The 21,506-nt window shown below is 27.4% G+C and overlaps 2 protein-coding genes across 3 annotated transcripts; both read left to right on the top strand.

Annotated features, from left to right (window-relative positions):
- The first annotated feature begins 2,248 nt into the window (after positions 1–2,248).
- Positions 2,249–5,053, top strand: LOC101219750 (clathrin interactor 1). Of its 2 annotated transcripts, XM_004150142.3 has the most exons (4): positions 2,272–2,759; positions 2,877–2,990; positions 3,605–3,766; positions 4,273–5,053. In XM_004150142.3, the coding sequence occupies exons 1-4, from the start codon at positions 2,653–2,655 to the stop codon at positions 4,805–4,807; spliced, it is 918 nt and encodes a 305-aa protein (XP_004150190.1). In that variant the 5' UTR covers positions 2,272–2,652; the 3' UTR covers positions 4,808–5,053. The 2 variants fall into 2 exon arrangements, with proteins under 2 accessions (XP_011658123.1, XP_004150190.1); XM_011659821.2 differs by lacking the exon at positions 3,605–3,766 and having other exon boundaries at positions 2,249–2,759.
- An 11,941-nt stretch (positions 5,054–16,994) lies between these two features.
- LOC105435945 (cyclin-dependent protein kinase inhibitor SMR3) lies at positions 16,995–17,910 on the top strand. Its single transcript, XM_011659812.2, has one exon. It carries the CDS (start codon positions 17,277–17,279, stop codon positions 17,655–17,657), a length of 381 nt encoding a protein of 126 aa, XP_011658114.1. The 5' UTR covers positions 16,995–17,276; the 3' UTR covers positions 17,658–17,910.
- Positions 17,911–21,506: the final 3,596 nt, after the last annotated feature.

Here is a 21,506-nt window from a genome sequence, read left to right as displayed (position 1 = left end):
TATCTGTTTATATTCACGATTTCCTCAAATGTTGATGAAACCTTAACACATCATTTTGTAATAATCTAATCCTAGCTGTAGTATTCATGGTTTTATTTGAAAGCTATAGTTTGAGGTCAATATAAGTTTGGAGTATGAAATTTCCTCTAAGTTTTAGTTATATGGTAATTGTAATGAGGATACTTAATTAAGTATGCAACAACATTTAAAAATAATTGAAAATATAATCTTTTTCTTCTTTTTTTTTTTTCTTTTTTTTTTGTCAATGTTTCATTTATTTTGTTTTTATTCCCAATTAAACCTTTACAATTAGGTATTTTTGCTGTTAGTTTTTTTCTTCCTCTTCTCTATCCCTTCTTGCTTTCTCCCAATTTAAGCTTTGAAACTTGTTTGTGAGGTTATCAAATCTTCAACCTAACATTAATGCAGGTATGTGTTGTCTAAGATGTATCTAAGACATTTTCATCAATGAACCAACTTGATGAGCTTGTTTGATTCCTAAATGGATAAACCAAATTACGCAAGAAGCTTTAAATTACTATTTTTAACTAAAAGACTTAATTAAGCTTCAAATTTACGCAGAAGCAAGGCTTAGATCAACATTACTCATTATTATTATTAATGTTGTTAAAAAAATGGAAGAAATACACAAATATGAAAAGAAATGAAAATAGTTTTGACTGCTTACTTATGATAATAGCACTTACTACTATAATTTTTAAATCGTAAAAGTAGCAAATCAAAAAGTTGATACGTGTCTAATAGTCGTTTGATATCATTAACTAAATAATCGTTTGCAATATAAAAAAAATAGAAGAGATATCAGGTTATCGAAGTAATTTTAATTTCAAATTTGACTTGGTATTCATTATTTATTTTAGTTTAAAATATTTGATGTGAGATAATATATTTTTTTTTATTGTATGAGATTCTAATTTATTTAAGGCAAGATAGTATATATCTATTTTTTAATTATAAATATTTGATTTATTTTTTCTTTCCCATCTAAATTTCATTTTTTTTATTGTCATTGTTATATGGTTTTTTACCTATTTTTAACCGACTCGAGTTTGGACAAATATATATAAGTTTTTTCCATTTCTATATTTTTATTCTATAAATCCAATAGCTTTTGGCAAATATACCATGTGTTGATAAATCTATTAAAAAATGAAAATATAGCTTTGGTATATTATTTATTTTTGTAAATATTGACTAAATCTTATTAATGAAAACATTTGAAAATTTTAAGACGTAGATTGAGTTATTCCTCAAAGTATTTGTCCAAAGCCCAAAGTCGGCTCAATCATATGCTCAATAGGCTAAGGCTTTCGATTGGTTTTGAAGTTGGTCAATCTAATCTTCAATAGTTAAAACTTAAAAGGCTAATGAGCCAATTGTTAGAGTTTAGTTTATTAAAGGGTAAATCATAAGTTTTGCTCCAACTTCTCCCCTCATTGTCATTTAATTATCCCATTCACTATTAATTATTATATTAAGTATAGCGTATTTACCCGATATACCAAAATTTTGAATTCTATCTATAAATAACTTTCACTAATAGAATAGAATTTGCGAGGTTGTAAATATTTGGTAAAATTTACTATTTTTAAAAATATCTCCAATTAAAATTTATATTAAAATTGAATTTGGGGTGATTTTACTAATTTTCTTGCTAAAATTATCTACATTATGATGTTTCAGTTAATAAAATTATTTAACAACGATTAAATTTAAAATATAAAAAATATTCCTTTTTTTAAAAAAGAAAGGTAAAATTATTCTTATTTCATAATCTCAAAAGCATCATTTAAATAAAAAAAGAAGAAACAAAATCCAAACCTATTACAAAATCTATGACATTGGATTGATGTTAACAAGTTTGAGTTAAGTTTATTAGATCGATTGGTGAGGTTGATATCCCCATTCCTCCCACTAATTTTCAAGTTGTTACCCAAAATAGAATTGATTTAGTTTAAACACATTTAAATTTAGGGTTTCTATGATTGAGCTATAGAAAAATAGAAAATTACACCTTGATGTAACTTTGTCATATATCATTACGATGTTTCAAATTCATATGTAATCTTCAGTTCATCCATATGTGACGTCTTCCTCCTAAACTCAAGAAATTACAAAGTTAATAAAACATGAAATGAAATTGATGATTTATAATGATATAGAATGAAGAGAAAGAAGAGGGAGTTAAAACTACCCCAACACTAATTCCAAAATAAAATATCAAATACCAAACACCCTAAGTAATTTTCTATCTATAAAAATATGTTTGGAAGTTTGACTTTTACTCATATTTCCATACATTCAACTTTTCAAAACCAAATCTTTAGAATTATGATCCCTATCACTAACAAAACCCTCTTCATTGTTTCTTTTCTAATTCTCTCAATAATCTCAACATTTTGCCTTCATTTTCCACCATTATTTTTTTCTTGCTCACATCACCATCTCCCTCTCTCTTTCATTGCAATTTTATTTTAATATATAGCATTTGGCGGCATCTTTTTATTGGCTCTTTCTGCCCCCATAACCTAATCTTCAAACTTCTTTCCAAATTATTCCACCATTTCTGCCTCATAATTATCAAAAAAAGCATTAATTCTCTTATCTTCAATTAACAAATCCCAAGAGTTTATGGCCACTCCTTCTTTTCATGATTTGAAGAAACAAGCTTCTTTCTTTTTCAAAGAGAAAATCAAGACTGCTAGATTAGCCCTCACTGATGTCACCTCTGCTGAATTGTAAGTTTTTTATAAAAAAAATTTAAAAGATTTTTTTTTTTTTTTTTTTTTATGTTTGCAAGAGTTACTTCCTTATATATGATCGTCCAAAATTCTTTGGTTGTTCTTTTGCCTTAGATTGACTGAAGAAGCCATTAATGGAAACCCTGATGCAAGAACTTTGAGTTCAATTTCAAGGGCAGCTTTTGAGGTTGATGATTATTGGAGAATTGTAGCAATTCTTCATAAAAGGTTTTGGCCATGTTTTTTTTTTCTTTACCAATGTTTAAAGCTTTTGTAAGTTTCTTTTTTTTCCTTTTTAACATAAATTAGACCCTCTGATTATCATGGACAAAACCCATCATTGATATTGATAATCTGTCCTTCCTCTCTTTTTTTAACTATTTCAACTTTAGTATTTTGTTTTTGAACTTGATGTTGGCTTCCTCCAAATTTTCATATTATTATTAAAACAAAGTTGATGAAAATTTTTGTGGTAAGTAAATAACAAAAACAAATAAATTTTTAGGTAGAAATACTGTTTATTATTAGTTTATTTTTGAAAGACCGAACATCAGAAATCAAATGTGATCAAACTAAGTCTATTGGTTTCTCACCATTTCTTTATCATAGACTTCATTGTTAGGAAGATTTCAAGTTTCAGCCAATTAATTAATGTCGCCTTTTAAGAACTGAAACCGTCTACAATAAGTCCTTGATTTTAGTTTTGAGTTTCAAAGAGATTATAAGTTTTTTTTTCTCTTAAAACATAGTTTTGAGTTTTAAGTTTTGCATTTGCTAACTCTTTATGGTAATTGGGTTCCATGATTAATAAAGTACAACAAACAAACTTGGATTTAAGGCAGATTGGTGAAATTTGAAAAGAAGAATTGGAGAAATTCCTACAACTCTCTCATCATTCTTGAACATCTCTTGACTCATGGACCAGAGAGTGTAGCAAAGGAATTTGAGAGCGAAAAACATGTTATTACTCAAATGGCTAACTTCCAATATGTCGATGAAAAGGGGTAATGTCTTTCAACCTCCCAATCATGCATCTCCTGATGCATGTCCTACTTGTTTGAACGTATCTGTTTGAATTTTTAGCCAAGTTTTAAATTTAAAAATCATACAAAACAATAGAATTCATAGGTTCCATTTGCTTTTAGTTTTCTATTTTTTGAAAAGTTATTTGAAATATGATATGATTCTTACATATAATGAAGAAATATTTAAATTCATAATCAAATTCTGAAAACAAAAACATGTTTTTGGAAACTCTCTCTTATACTTTTCAAAACTTGCTTAGTTTTTTTTTTTTTTATTTTAAGTATTAGTGGAAAAGTGGAGCAATTTTTTATTTTATTTTTAAACAAACTTATACTTGTTGGAAGTGATGTTTACAAGCTCAATTTTTAAAAGAAAAAAAATAGCTATCAAAGGAGTTCTAGTTTGAAAGTCACGGTCTGATCTAATTTTGTTGTGAAGAGAATGTATTGGGCATTTCTTAATTGGATACTGATTTGATCATTAGGTTCAATTGGGGCCTTTCAGTTAGAAAGAGGTCAGAGAGAATATTGAATCTACTTGACAAAGGATCTCTTCTCAAGAATGAGAGAGAAAAGGCAAGAAAATTGACAAGAGAGATTCTTGGATTTGGTAGCTTCTCCTTAAGATCAAATTCTCAAGGAATTATTCTTCAACATCCTTCTTCACCCATTGCAAGATATGGAAAGTGCAATTCCAACTTCGACAGTCTTGACAATATTCTTCACCAAGATGGTTCTGTAGTAGATGGCCAGAGGATCGAAATGCTCGAAACTCGAGAAAGTGTGGATGAAAACCTTTTGGTTCGAATAAACAAGGAAGAGTTGCATAGAGGGGATGATGATGCTGGTGTGTGCAAGGTAAAACCCCTTTTGAGTGGTAAGAGGGAGGAGGAGGAGATGGAGATGGAGATGGAGAAAGGAATTTCTAGTGATGGCTGTTATGATCATCCCTTCATTGACGACGAACCCGAAACGAATTCCTCATTGCTTTCGAGATTAGGGAGAGATGAAAGGAATTGATTTGTTTTGAGTTCGATTGATGAATACAAATGTCATGTATTTATATATAACTGACATGAGATTAAGATGCTACCACCAATAAATTAAAGGAAGGATTGAGTTGATAGGTAAAAGGTTATTTAGCATTTTTTTTAGGTACTAAGATTAGAACTTCTTTTTCTTTTATTTATATAGTTTTGTAAGAAACTTACATATTTGGTGTGTTACTTCTTTTATAATATAATGTTTGGAGTTACCACTTGTGTCCTTTTAGCTGGATATGAGATTGATATGCAATGCTTTTCTTAAGGTTTTGACAAGAATCCTATATTATTTAAAGAAAAATTATATCGGATGACAAAAAAGTTTAGAGTAAAACACAAATATGACAAGTAATTTTATATATCAGATTACTATTCGCTATTAAATTTGTTACTTTTACATTTTAGAAAATGAAGTGATATAAACCCTACCATCATAATTTTATTTGTTATTTTTGTAAATTTTTGTTATTTAAATTCATTCAACTAATACATTTATCATTGATATTTTAAGATATCTTGATTATTATTATTAATTAAGATTATTCCAATTTATTGATGTTTTATTTGATTAAATAACTATATTTAATTATGACTATATTATTTTTTTCTCTTCTATTTTATTAAATAATTATTTAGGTTCTTATTCCATTATACCAAGTAAATCAAACACATTATCTTAACTTTCATGCATTAATTACGTCACATTTCCAAACTTAAAAATTAATTATTTCAAACATTTAAAATCTTATATATTCAAATATCATATATTTAATATTTATACTCTTGAAACAATATATGTGATCTAAGGATCGTATTCAACTTGTTGTCTTACTTATTTTCTTTACCAACGATCATAATTGGATGGAAATAACAATTCGCCTCTTGATCACAATTATATTAAAGAGTAGATTATGTTGAATATAATTGTCCTTGATAATCTTCACTTTCTTCGAAAAGATGACATGGATCGAAAATTTGTGATTGATCTAAACTTTCTCATCAAATAGTCTTTTAACTTTCAAGAGTGTTTTCATTATTGGTCAATAAGCTCCTCGTTTGGCAATGTTCCCAAGATGGTAAACATATTAAGTCGCCAACAAGGATTACTCTCAACCATATAAGTCAAAAAACGACAATTCCTATGAGAGTACCAAAGTTCATAACTCATTTAGAATTCAAATTAAAAAACATAAGGGGTTATCGAGATTGAAATATTTATCTTTATAGTTAACGACATTATAACCAGAGATTTCATATTTTGTGATCCAATCTCATACAATTCCAATGCAAAGGATAATCTTCACACTCATAACATTTACAAAGTGCTTCATATTTTCATACGGTTATCAGTATAATTAAGACACCCAACTTTATCAATATACTATATGTAGATCATTCACGTTATTAACTTGAACACGATCCACTATTATATCAACAACATATTGTTTAAGATACATGTATTGACCTTGGATCTTAATTCATTGGACCTGAGTTATGAAAAAAAAGAATATTTATTTATAAATAAAATAAGACTTAGATTAATATATAAAATTTTGTTTACAAAATTACAAACTACGAGATTTAGAACATAAATCTCAACAACAAAGTCACGTGCCCTCCCCTGACCAGTAGTCACTTCATAGATCCACCTCTGCTTACATACTATATCAATAATTTTCAAAAGCTTATCTTCACATCTTTTTATCTTCATTTTTTCTCGTCAAGATCACTTAGCTTGTATTAATGGTTATAGATATCATCACTTCTTGATCACCAAACTTTACTCTACATGAAATTGATGAGCCTGAGATTGTATTTCAAACTGATAGGCGTAAACTCATCAATTCTTTAACTGAATGGAAAAGATAAATTAGTATGAAGGATTTATGAAAAATAATGTGAGCATAGATCAGTACAAAAATCAGAATGGGACCAATGTCTATATAAAATCTATATCAAAAAGTCTGAAAAATCGTTTCTTTTCATCTTAAAATCACTTTTTTTTTTCTGCATCGATATAGAACATACAGATAAAGTTTCCACTTCTTATCCTAGCTTTTAAGATAACATAAAATTTATCAGGAATCTCGTTGCATTCAAATTGTTATATGGTATTGTTCTAACATTGTACGTGACAAGTTTTTATTTTATATCGTGTGATAGATAACCTAAAGTTTCATAATCTCTCCCTTTAAAGGTAACCCTAATAAGAAATTATATATTTTTTCTTTAAAATTAGCTCTTTACTTTTTTGCATTACTTATACATTATTCACAAGAAATTGATGAGCAATAAAGTACATAATAAAGGTTATGAAGAGTCTAACACAAAGTTTGGTAATTCAGTTAAGCTCAATAGTGATAAAACGGTAAAAGTGGCAACAACAGTAAATAAGGATGAACCCACAGACAACCAATAGTAAGAACAGCTAACAATACAGATAACTAGAGAAATAAGAAATACTAAACATTGTATAACCTAGTTCGATGACACATCATCTACTTTTGGGGTCCTTGACCCAAGATCAGAGATTTTATTTCTTTAATATATAAATCATAATCAACTTATGATTTTCAGTACAAAGTTTAACACTACTAATCTTCACTTAGTACTATCAGTGATATATCACTATAGAAAGTACTATAAGTGATACATCATTATAGAAAGTAACTCTATCACTAAACTTATTCAAAAATAGATTTGACTTAATCAAAATCTCCCCCTTTAATCAAATTTCTCATCAATCAGCTGATTAAGATAGTGAACTAGAGGAACTCTCCCTGAATCACGTCATTCATCAAGACGTAAACAAAAGTTCTTTTTAAATCATCATACTACATAAGCTTGAACTTCGAATGCTGTAAACTCAAGCTAAAGAGTAGCAGATACATAAGCATCAGCAACAAATCACAACATTGAGAGAGAACTTATACACTTTTGGTTCTTATGAATAACTGACTGTTTAAACACGAACACATTCTTCACAAAACTGTCTTCTTCTACAGCAACAACGTTTCTCCAAACACACTTTGGATTCTTATGAATAACTAACGGTTTAATCATGAACTTGTTCTTCACAAAACTGTCTTCTTCCACTTACACAATTCACAAGTTTCTCTCCATTTTTTTACGGAATGAAGCAAATGAAATAATGTCCATGCAAGCGCCTTAAAAAATGCAACGACAATTTTTCAAAAGAAGGGAAAAAATATATTTCCCATAAAATATTCTTCACAATCTTTCCTTAAGGAAATAATCTTTTGAAAAAAGGAACCAAATAAATTTTTTTCCCATCATAATATTCTTTACAAACTTTCCTTAAACGAGCTGAACAAATAAAATATTCATTTTGACTTTTGAAGACGGACCCACAAATATTTCTAATAAATACCACATACGCTTGGAACATTGTGTCCTGGGAAAGACGGTCATTGAATGAATATAAAAGTGAACACATTACAACAATATACTTATTTATAAATTGACAATACCTACCATGGTATTCAAATAACTTAACTTAGCATAGCATATAATCATATAGAAAAACAAACGAGGAAGAGAACAATAGCACACGTGTTTTTCCAAATAAAGGAAAAAAATATATTGTAGAGTCTGTATTGACCATAGACAATTGTAGAATAACAATTACAGAGATAACTAGCAAAACAACTCACATAAACAACCAACCATCCAAACTCAAACAAATGTAACCAAAACCAATTCTCTACCATTGTAGAAGACTAACAGAAATTAAAAGAAAGCAATAACAGGAAGAACACACAAATTAAGGTGAAAAACTTCAAACCAGAGGAAAAAATATCGGATGTCAGAAAAATTAATTAATATTTACCTCTCTAGATCGAGTCCTATTACAAGAGCACTCTGATCTCAAAGTTGATTTTTTACTACTTAGGCATTTTAATCCCATACACAAGCTAGATAATACAAATGAAAATTAAAAGTTAATACACCTAAACTTAAATCCATTAAACTTTTTTTTTATAGTACTTAGAGTATGTGACCTCCTTCAATTTTTTTCAACGTGGAACAATTGCATTTGTAATGTTTTTGTTAAACTTAACAATACTCTTGTCTTTCAACTGAACGAGAGAATAGACGAGCAAACAATGCATGCATACATTTCTAGACGATCGGGATGAGACCATTGACTACACAAGATTAATTAATCTTCAAAACCCTTTCAAAACTTTTTCACATTTTATCTTAGAATTAAACTCAACTTTTATGTATTGTGGTGTATAGATCACACATGCATGAATTGTGTATGAAATTGAGGAGCCCCATGTAGAGTTTATGTGGGAGTAGCTAGGCCTAAGCTTTATAGACAATAAATAGTGATGATTTGGAGCAGTCCCTCTCAAATTTTGTTTTCATTTTTCCATATATAATTAAGTTTCTTCTTTCTCACTGATCCCTTTCTTTCTTTCTTATGGCTTTTATATTTCTTTTCTATATATTTTTTTTTGAAAAAAAAAAGTTGTTTTATACATAAAGAGAACTTTTTTAATTAGCAGCCTGCAACTGTCATTTTCCTTCTTTATTTCTGAATCCCACAAGGGGATTGAAAAATAGCTTTCATCCTCTTATTTTTATATCTATCTCTCAACTTTCTTTGGATTTAAATAATAATGCTACCACATTTACTTTTCTCTTCTTTAGACTTATGCTAATATAAATTATATCCTTATATCAACCCATTCTAATACTCACTTTTGACCCGCGGGTACATTTGAAATATATTGAAAATCCAATGGTGGAAATAAAAATCGATAATAACGAAGGATGAAAAAATATTAAAGAAGTGACATCTTCATTCGATAACATTATTATATGGATCCTATATTTCATTCGATAACATTATTATATGGATCCTATATCAAATCCAATTGATAACAGAAAAATGTTAAATTAAATAAGATGAAAGTTGGAAATTTAAGCTTGAAAAATTGGAGTATCACATATTCATATAATGATGATGATAATAATAAAACACACCCAATTTTGGTATGGAATTTAAACTTTTGTTTTTTCAATTTTCTAGAAAAAAAGTGTTAATTATCAAGAAGACATTCTTTAATTAGAAGTTCCACAACTGTCACTTTCTTCTTTATTTTTGAAACCCATATAAAGGGATTGAAAAAGAGGTTCCATTCCCATCTCTCTTTCCTTGCCTTTCTTTTGGATTTAAATAACAATACTTCCTTCTTTTTTTCTCTTTTTTTTCTTTTTCTATTTTGGTTCTCTATTTTTTTATTATTATTTATCTAAATTTATTTACTATAGTAATGTTAATTTAGTTTTAGAATCGAGTGTGAAAATGACATTACAAACAAAATAGATCAGTAGGCCAACAAAATTATATCGAATACACAAACAAAAGAGGATGAGAGAAATGTCGAATATGCTTAAGAAAAATGACCAATCGAACGACTTTGAGCCAAAGTATAGCTTGATTAGCCTCAACCTCGGTTAAGGATGAGGCAAAGGCCAACCAGTGTAATGGTAAGACACCAAACATCCCAAGTTAGTGAAAGGTCTAGAAAAGTATTGAAAGTAGAAAATAGTATAAAATATTTTCAGCATACATTAATTTGGCGCATAAATTTTGTCGCTTATATAAGTTTAGTTTTAGGTTAACTTTCATGTATATAACTAACGGATAAAATATTTATGACCCGTGTCACAAATTGAAAAAGACTATGAAATTTACCATTTTAAAAAAAAAAATCAGGTTTGTCTTTCTTATCATCGTCTTTCTTCTCTTCTCTTTTGGCATCTTTTTTTCTTTTCCTTTTATGCGATATTTTTTCTTTCCATATTTTTTTTCTTTTTCTGCAATTTTTTTAAATATTTCATTTGTCCTTCTTTTTCATATTCTTTTTTTTGTGCAATTTTTCTTTTCCTTCCTATTGTTTTTGCTATTCTTCTCTAATTTTTTTAATTTTTCTTTCCATAGTTTTTTTCTTTCTTTCATAATATTTTTAATACTTTTTTCAATCTATTATTTGGTTCAAGATCGTGCTATTTTTTTTTAAATTGCTATTTGATTTTTTAAGATCGTGTGTCAAATATAAAAAATGATGTAAAAAATCGTTGAAATATTGGATTGCCAAAGGTAAACGATCGTGTATAAAAATAGTCAAATCTAAATTATCATGTTCAAAGAAACCTTGAAAAAAATCATTAAAATTTGGCTACCCTAATTTAAATGATCGTGTGAACACATCTAATCGATCTTGGAAAACTAGTTTAGATTTGTCTACGAAAATTTAAACAATCAAATTTAAAGGATTACTAAATCTAAAAGATTGCGGAGTAAAAAAAATATTGAAAAAAGTAAACGATCCTCTCCTAAGTATATTACGCACATTGGATGTGAATTAATCATGAAGCATTTTTAAAAATTTTGATTGCAGGTGTGGATTTTTTTCGTTTTCAAAATTGATCTAATTGTCTCAATTTAATTCACAAAATCAACTAGTCATTACTCTTCAGCTAAAGACTGCTACCACTCGACCTAGTTTAAAAGTTGAATGATCCTCCATTGAATCGTTAGGTCCTCCATAGATTCAGCCAAGGTCTCGTCATTCATATAGTATCCAAACCTTCAAACAAATTTGTATAATATATTCTTTTTTGTTGATCCATAATTTATGGACAAATTTGGTATATAACATTTTATTCTCTTCTGAAGTATTTAATTTTTTCCTGCTCCTATCTTTTTCTAAAAGACCTTTTTTTTTTCCCTTAAACAAAGAAAAGATGAAGAATAAAGACGACAAGTAATCGGTGGATTTTTTAATTCAAAGACTTTGGACTTTAATTAAATTGAGTAAATTAAAGTATGAATTTGAGTGAGTAATTGTAATGGATAGTTGTAGGTATAATAATTAATTATATAACGATCTATCTTTTAAAAAAAAAAGTATATGTAGCAAAATTTATGGAGCATTAGACCCTACTACCGACAAAGTGTTAGTGATATTGGTCTATAGTTAGTCAATTTCTAATGTTAATTGGTCACTTATAAACTCTAAAAATTAAATCTAAATTTTGCTACATGTTTGTACATTCTTTTACATATGTAGGTGCTAATTCATTAGATGTATCATATTTTTAATAATCAAAATCAAATTAGCTTCATCCTAAAAGAGTATTATGATTCCATCCCATAATTATTTGATGTTAATTTTTAATTATTGAAATGGTACTAAATGAGAATTTATAACCAAATAGTAAAAATAATAATTAAATTTTAAAAGTAATTTTAAAATGTATACCTCAATATTATCCGTTACAATCTAAAAAAAAAAAAGTAATTTTAAAAATTTTGATTAAGAGTTTAATGTATGTAAGTTTAATTTCCAAAAACTAAAAAACTAAAAAGAAAAGTGAGTTTAGATAACCATTATAATTTTTTGTTTTTAAAATTCTCCTTTTAAACTTGTATTTATTAAAAACAAATACAATACATGAATTACTAAACATGTGGGAAAAGAGGAGTAAAATAAGTAAAAGTAAAAATGATTTAAAGAGAGAGAGAAAGATTAAATTTGTTTAGTGATTTAATTGAAATGTAATAGGGAATGATGATTATAAGAGATGGGGACATGATGGTCGGAGATGGGAAGCAAAATCATGAAGGGCATGACTCCCACCAACACCAACGCCAACACCATCACCATTTTATGCAATTATAATCCCATCACTCATCACACTCCCCTCCTTCATTTTCTCAATTTTCAAACACATCGAGGACCAATATGAAATAAACAAAACAAACTTTCTGTGGTCCTTCCATCTTTTTTAACTTTCCATTTCCCCCCTCCCCCTAACATGCGCTCAAATCCAACCCAATCCCTTATCGTTCCCTTTTTCTTCAACTCACTCCTAATCATACTATTAACTAAACATATCTAACTAACAAAATCTTGTATCTACATGCATTCAAATTCAACCCTATATCAAACTCCACATTAAAATCTATATATTCATATTTACAGAGATTTTTACTATAAATGCGAATAAAAGACATATATGGATGGACATATTATATGCATATCTGAAGGAGCTTCTTCCACCCACATTCAAATTAGGAATCCCTACCACCAAATTAGGGGGAAAGAAAAAGGGATTCCTAAGCCTAAAGAAAAGAATCTCAATCACAAACCAAAAATGATGCATTACATTATTTATAGTTCACTTGAACACATTAAAAATGGACCCACTTGATCCTCACAAATTGCTAACTCAAATTAACAAATACACCCTCTTCCCCTTCCCTTTGATCTTCTTCTTTTTTCTTATTGCACAAAATAATATGATGATTATTGGATCTCATTCTCATCTCTTTTTCATCTCCCCCCACATTGCACTATTGGCTATGCCCTACCATTTCCATTCTACTTTAATATTAAATTTATGATCTAACCTTCAAATTTGTATCCATACAAATTTTAGATCAATACTTGCATTAGTTTAATTTATTTAGAAGAACATTCATGTACTTAGACTTGAAAGTGTGTATAAATTAAATTTCAAAAATTTCATAACCTAATCAATTTACTATTGTTTTATGAATTAGCTGATAAAATATGGCATTTCAAGAAATCTACCCACAATAATTGATGTATGAATTATTTTTAAGTGTAATGATAAACAAGAGTCCAAAGGTGTGTTTGATTTCAATTTCTAAATTTGTTTGAAATATGTTCATAAGTGAAAAAAAAGTGTCCTAAACCTTAGGATAAAGTTATTTAAATACATGTTAAATTGATTTAGCTGTAAAAGTTTATAAGTTTTATATATACAAATTATAATTTTCACACAAATTTTAGAATGGTGATATACATTCATAAAAATTTAGAGTTTAAATTGATACAATTAATAATTCAAGATTTTAATTGTCACCACATGTCCTCAAAACTTAAGAATATAAATGATAGATGGTCATAGAAGGTCATGACTTGGTAAATAAGATATAAATTATTGTTAAAAGTTGATGGTTTAATTCTTTTTCTACACGGTGTTGAATTGAAATATAAAAGAAAGAATTTAAATGACAAATTGTAGTTGAAAGTAATTACAAATTAATGAAATGTAGTAAAATATTGCTGTCGAAATAGATCACATATATGGTATACGTAGATTGTAATAGACATACTAACAATATTGATAAATATTTTAATTTATTTTGTTAGAGTAGAAAAGGAGCGAAAATAAATTAATCATTTTCAAAATAGATTTTCAATAAAGGGTGCTTTCTATGAGTAGTGTCATTTAAGTTATGTCTATCTTTTTTTTTTAGTACATGTGTTGGATGATAAGATTGGTCCATATATCTATCAACATTTTTATTTTTATTCATTAGAGAATTTTTGTCGGTTTCAAATTATTGTCATGGAAATTAAATTTCTTAGGTTATCATGTTCATGAGGTGATATCTTCAATTTTGTAGCAATCTACCATACTTAAAATAGTATATATCATAGAGATAGTAGTTAAAATATATAAGTATAAATATAGTAAAAAAAGAAAAAGTAGAATGCAAGTCAATTATATTATTCATTCCATATTTGGTTACTTGATCAAGTGATGTGAATATTTTTCTTTTCATCTTTTTTAGAAGTATCCAAGAATGTTATATTGTAAAAGTAAAGTTTAACATAATATAATTAGAAGGAATTTTTTTTTTTCAAAGTTGAAAATTTTACCATCTCTCCATCCTACGGTTATACTAAAAAGAAACTTCAAATAAAATTTGGGATGAATTCATAACTTCATGCTAGGAGTTCATAGATTGTATTGAAAGTTTAATTTATAGTCCTTCTTTAAATTTTTTTCTTTGTAGATCACTAAATTTGTGATATTGTTGTGTTTTTTATAAAGATTCTAATTAGTAATTTAATGATATTATTTATAATAGAACTTATTAGAACCATCAACTTCTATGATTTAAGTTTAATGGGTTAAGATATACATATCTCTAGATAAGAGATTCAAATTCTCTCGACATTTTGACCTAACTAAAAAGAATTTTTTGAATCAAACTAATAAAATATTTAAACATATATTTGAAAATCTTCCACATACTTAAGTCATCCAATATCATCAACAAATCATTTATAATTTAAGAGTAAAAGTTAAGTTTAGATGAGAGGGGTGAGCATGCATGGGAACAATGATCATAGCAAAGAGAGGTTGTCTACACATTCCACACTGCCCCCTCTTCTTTTCTATATTTACACATCAATCCTTCCAACCACATAATTTTCTCCCCAAAATTACAAACCCTAAGTTTTCTTTCATATATATATATATATATATATATATAATTTGTACCATTTATTTTTCTTCTTTGTACTTTAGAAGATAGATTTTTTTAAAAAGATCATTAATTAATCTAAAAACTTAAATAGATAAATGGATAAGAGAGAGTAAATTTACCATTAATTATATCAAGATAAGATGAGGTTCTATTTTAAGATTAAATAAATTTACAATAAGTGAAATATATATCTCATCTATTTGCAGTAAAGTTTTTTTTTTTAAAAAAAAAAGTCTATAAATAATAAATAAACTTTTTTTTTAAAAAAAATAATAGCAAATTGCAAACTAACCCTAAACCCAATACAATAAAGCTTACTCACAAACAACAAATGGAAGAATCAACTAGATATTACTCAATGAATCCATATAACAACTTCTTCTTTTAGAAAGAATACTATATATAATTCGTTTGCTTTAAATATCATAGAAATGAAAAGATAATTTTCGACGGAAATGAACTAAAATTGAAAATAGATACTAAAATAAGAGAGATTAATTAAGATAATATATTTAAATGTATTATATATTAAACAAAGCGACCACCTTTTTAGTTTGGGTTTTCCATTTTTAATTAAGAATGAAAAGAACAAACAACACTTTGCCGACAAACCTAGCACCATAACACGACACATACATTGTTCATGCATGTTTCTTTGAAATCGTAGGCTGTTCTTTTTTATTTCTTTTTTCTTTTTTGTGTGTGTAGTGAACCACGTGGATGGTTTTTTTTTTTTTTTTCTTTTGCATCAAAGTTCGTAGAGAGATCTGATAAAAAGGTTTGATTGCTGAGATGAAATTTCATGCTTAGTTAAAGCCTGACTCTTTGCTGGAACACAAAACAAAGAAAAAAATAAAAAGCAACTTCTATAATTGTAGAGAGAAAATTAAAAGAAGAAGAAGGAGATGAAATGTGATTCAAGAATAATCATTTTATAAAATCTAGAGGTTGATTTTTACAAATTCAAGTCAAATTCCAACGATAAAATGGCAATACAAGCTAAATTTAAGGAAGGTCAAATAGAGTATAGTTAGATGACATATAATTAAATTATCTTCGTCACTTATTATCTTAGATGTCTAAATTAAAAGACTAACGATACTCAATTTAAAAATTATAAATATATGTGAGTGCAGTACCACACAGTATATTTTTCAAATCTTTCAAATGCCGTACAATTATCTTTATTAATATGAAAAATTCAAGCCAACCTTTGTGTTCATAGCAAGTGTTCCTACAAAAGCATGCAAATAAAATTAAAATTGGATGGTAAATAAATACTAAACAACATGGTTGCAAGTCTTGTTGATTGGTTAACAGTACTACTGACCTTAGAAATCTGACAGAAATATTTTGTTGTTTAGATATATATATATAAATCTTCTCTCACGCTTTTTCTTGATGGTAACCAATAAAAGTTTCTAATTGCCATCTATTATTAGTAAGATTTACTAAGAAAAACAATACTACTAATATCTAATTTTGATAACAAGTCAATATTATTTGATAAAGAAATAACATTGCAATACAAACTTCTTATATCACCTATTCTAATACCATGGTAAATCATTGATTATTTAACTCGAAAGTCTAAGTTTTGAATAAAGATAATTTTTAGTAGAAAACTGTTATCCACATTGTGATGGGTCGATTCCATCAATGTGTATTGGAGGAGAGAGAGAAATAAGGAATAAATTTGGGAAATGTATATTTGTTGCATTGGATCCTTCGCCGAAGTGCACAAATTAAAAGGTCACCTTTTATATATATATATATATCTTTTATAATTTATTTAATTAATGTGTGTCTTTTGAAATTCTCTCTCTCTCTCTATATGGAAACACCTTGAGAGCTAAAATCCAAAGCAATTGAAAATCACAAGACAAAGAGCAAAAACATGTAGTGGCTTTGATAATTATATATCCTTTCTTTCAAATCTCATATTTTCTTTTCTCTTTTTTCTTTTTTCCCCTATTATATATCATCACCATCCAAAATTTTCTTTTCCTCAGCATCTCCTCTCTCTAAATCTCTCAAATTTTTTTTTTTAAATTAAAAAAAGAAATCCATGCACCTATAATTATTATTTGAATTGAAAATGGGTCTCTTCAATTCAAGTATTTTGCTCTCGGAAAATGATGTAAACTCCATGGAATTCACTTTTCTTTTGAGATATGTCAACTCCAAAGAAGATGATCAAGAAGAAGATGGACAAGAGGAGACATTAAATGGAGGAAGAAGCAACTCAGTTGAAGATGATGATAATGGGTTCAAAACTCCAACATCTTTGGAGCATAAAATTCCCACAAGTCTTCAGTGTCCGATGGCGCCGAGGAAACCAAAACCTCGACGGTTGACGAAGCGGAAGGCCGTGGAACGACACCGGTTGTTGCTGGATCTGTCCTCTGAGATTCAGTCTTTGTTTCCAGCTGAGTTTCTTGTAGGCCTTGGTGGTAAGATCAAGAGGGTTAGACAATAAAAGAAACTGAAAAAAACTTTGATCCATAACTTTTTACATAAAAAGATATGTACTGTACTACCTATTTTTCTTTTTCTTTTCTCTTGGGTTTTCTCAGTTCTTAAAATTGATATTGTAGAAATTAATATCTGTGCTTAGATAATGATCTTACCTCCGGCTGACTCTCTTCTCCGGCAGCGGCGAGGTGCAACTTTGTTAGCTTAAAATTATCTGAAATCTTTAACATAATATCATAACAAAATTTATGAATGTCTCTCCTTTTTCTTTTGTTTTTTTTGAAATAGTTAATTACTTGTTTGTTTACTAAACCACGCAGTCCGATTCATCCTTTATAAATGGCTTGATGACTTAGAAATTGAATTATCAACCTCTCTTGGTAATTATTAACATTTTGATAAATTAATCGCACTCGCACATACATATAAATCATATCCATTAATTCGTATCACAATTTTGAAAAGAGAAAAGAAAAGAATGTATGCTTATCAAATATTAGGAGTCTTATTAAGTGTGTTATACATGGAGTTATATAAATATGATAGTAAAATATAAAATGGAGAGTGTAATTTGAAAAGGGTATAAGGTATTAAAAATATATAAACACATAGGATTCTCTGATGAATGGCATTTTTTGATTGTCTTGGTTCATGATGTTATTTGAATTGGGTCCCTTTCAAATAACTACAGTTGACTTTTAAATCAAATGGTTTGGTTTCTTTTTTTATCATTTTGACTAACATATACCAAACAATAGACATTTATTGATGTTATATATATATAATATTTATGTTCTGACCATTTTTATTAAGCATTTCATAATAATTTTTGGCATAGGAATGACCTTTGAGATGAGGGAAAGGGAAAGAGCATAGGAAGAAGGATGTTGTTCTTTCATTTATTTATTTTGCAGATCATATGAAATTATTAAAAGGATTTAAAAATAAAAATAAAAAAATCTCACGCCTTTCCTCGAAAATAGAAAATCCTAAAGCTAAGATGCCTTTTTATGTTTGCAACTTCCCAAAAGTATAATCATTCCATTCTCAATTCCAATGTTAACCAACTCTCATACCCATTTCTATTTTTACCTTTCTTTCTCTTTTCCTTTTAATATTTTTAACCCATTATTTAGTCATGGGGTTAAATAGTTTCTTACTTTTCGATTCTTCATTTTCCTTTTCAAATTGTTGATAAAAACACTTTGAAAATCTATTTTATTTTTAGAATTCTTTTAAAAAATATAAAATAGCTACAAAATATTTATTTTCGTTGTATAAAACAACTTCAAAAATAGAAAAAACTCACAAACTAATAATGACAATATCAAAAATGTCTTCATCAACAATTATTTTTCAACGATCTTGAACCAAATAATTCAAGATTTATAATTGATTAAAAAAAATATCATTATTAAAATAAAAATAGCAGAAGAGTAAGAGAATAAAGACATGAAAAAGAAAAAAATCACAAAAGCGAAAGAAAAGAAAAATGATAAAAAGAAAGGATAAACTTATAATATTTAAAAATAGCTAACTTCATGAAAATCTTTTTAATTTTATTATACGGATGAACTATAATTATTTAACTGGTTTGTTATATTTATGAGAATGAACTTTAAGTTTTTTCTTTTTTATTTAGGTTTTGGAAAGTTAATTCTTAAAAAACTGTTTTTAATAGATAACTGTTTGAAATTTTCCATTTTTCTTTCAACTAAAATGGATTATATATATATTTGGCATCTCTACTTAAATAATACCTTCTTTTATATTTGATATATTTTTAAAATGTAATAAGTTAAGAATGTTTTTATATTTAATGCATCAAATATAATAAATATGAATTCCATCATTTAATATATTTGAATGTTTCAATTTTTTCTTTCCACCAAAATTGATCCCTAATTGTTTGTCTATTACAAGGGGACATAAATAAATTAGTTGAGTATTCAATTTTCTTCACTCCACTATACATTTACAATTTATACATTAATTGCAATCCATGCTCTAATGAATTATTTGTGCATAAATCAATTATAAAAGCTAAAATTTCTGTCAACTATACGGGAGACTACTTATTTATTTACCCTACATGAGATTATGTTTTCAATTAATTTTTTATTGGTTTAACTACTTAAAACTATAGGTTTATTGAATTGACGATTAAAATTTTCCGTCTAGTTTTATAAATATCTTTGGAATCATTTGTAATAATTATGTAATGAGTAATATATATCAATAATCTCACTAGGATTAGACACTCAATTTTATTCATGGACTATTTGGACAGTATAGTTTAAGTTGTATGTATGTTAGTTTAAGTAGCCAAAATAATTACAATAGCTTAAACCTCGTTAGAAATGGATTCCTACTGGAAGATAATTTTAGAACATTTACAAAAGATGTAGGAAATAATATTGTAAATTTAAATTTGGTTAAATTGCATTTTCAACCAGTATAATAGAAATGGTTGGATTGGAAGTGACATTAATTAGTTTTGTTGAAATATATATAGAGTTGGGGAAGAAGACGAAGATAGGAATGGAAGGCCATGCCATCTTGTCGTAGCAATATTTATATTTTACATGAATCAAAGTTGGAAACTTTGTGACCATAGATTCCTATATTTTACAAAATATGATTTAGCTAGTCTCTAACGTAAAAAAAAACAATGGTATGATTTGATGAAATTTCGTGTATGTATAGTAAATAAATTGATTATATAATGAATGTCGATTTCTATAAAATGATGAGAATGGATTAAATTGATTTGAGAAATATCAAAACTATTCGTAGACTCGTTATTAAAAGATTAGACATTTGAATGTGGACAATAAGTAGGCGTAGCGACTCCATACGCGGAGTAGTTGGATTGGAGGTAGCCCAAATAAAATTTCGGCCCATTTATTTGCTCATTTTATGTTAAAATGCCCAAAACTTTTCAATTTTACATAAATGGCAATTTCTTTTTTTTTTTTCTTTTGGTAAATTAATCTATCCTGAATTTTTGGATTTTATAAATATGACAATCTATTTGAAATTAGTTTTCTTTTTCTTTGTTATTCCTATATTGTAGACATATGTCCCGAACAGGAAATAACAATAAAATTAAAAGATCTATTAAGAAAATGGATCTTTACAAAATTAAAACAAAGTCATGAAATATTTATATTGTATTGAACAATTTTAAAAACAAAAAAAACTTACCCGCCTCCGATAAGAAATTCCAAAAATGCCTTTGTTAAAATCTAAACTAAATAATAGCAAAATTTAAACATTTTTTTTAAAAAAATATCTTTGGTACACGATAGTTTAATTTAGTTTTTCAACTATCGCTTAGATTTGGTTTGTTTAGATTTAATTGTTTAAATTTCAACAGTCAAATCATTATTTTTTTGTATACTGTAATTTAGATTTGATCGTTTAAATTTGGTTTCTTTTATAGACCATAGTTTAAATTTGACTATTTTTGTATATTTAAATTTAGGAAGTCAAATCTAAATGGTTTTTGTAAAGATTATATGGTGTTTAAATTTGAAAAAGTATCATGAACAAAAAAAATTAACTATTGAAAAATTAATACAATCACGCATAATGATTTTCTGTCTCATGACTCCTCTTACAAGAGCATTATCTTAAAGATTTTGAGTAGCTACACGTTTTTTTGAAGGACACAAAAAGAATTTACTAGAACAATGGAAAACCAAAGGCCTTTGATGTATCTTAAATTATAAGGTTTGTTACTATCATAGCCTTAAAGAGTTTAGTTTGATGCATTATATTAGTATGTGTATTGTTCGTAACACACACACACATATATATAGAAAGAGAGAAAATAAAGAATTATTGAGAT

Source organism: Cucumis sativus, chromosome 1, assembly GCF_000004075.3.
Source record: "Cucumis sativus cultivar 9930 chromosome 1, Cucumber_9930_V3, whole genome shotgun sequence".
Lineage (NCBI taxonomy): Eukaryota > Viridiplantae > Streptophyta > Magnoliopsida > Cucurbitales > Cucurbitaceae > Cucumis > Cucumis sativus.
The sequence above is the reverse complement of the archived record's forward strand: the minus strand, read 5'-3'. Positions and strand labels throughout refer to the sequence as shown.

What these genes read in the sequence shown, in the direction of transcription:
- LOC101219750 (XM_004150142.3), top strand. Translation starts at nt 2,653, where the DNA reads ATGGCCACTCCTTCTTTTCATGATTTGAAGAAACAAGCTTCTTTCTTT. An exon ending in GATGTCACCTCTGCTGAATT is followed by an intron (nt 2,760 to 2,876) that starts GTAAGTTTTTTA and finishes CTTTTGCCTTAG; the next exon opens with ATTGACTGAAGAAGCCATTA. An exon ending in GTAGCAATTCTTCATAAAAG is followed by an intron (nt 2,991 to 3,604) that starts GTTTTGGCCATG and finishes GATTTAAGGCAG; the next exon opens with ATTGGTGAAATTTGAAAAGA.
- LOC105435945 (XM_011659812.2), top strand. Translation starts at nt 17,277, where the DNA reads ATGGGTCTCTTCAATTCAAGTATTTTGCTCTCGGAAAATGATGTAAAC.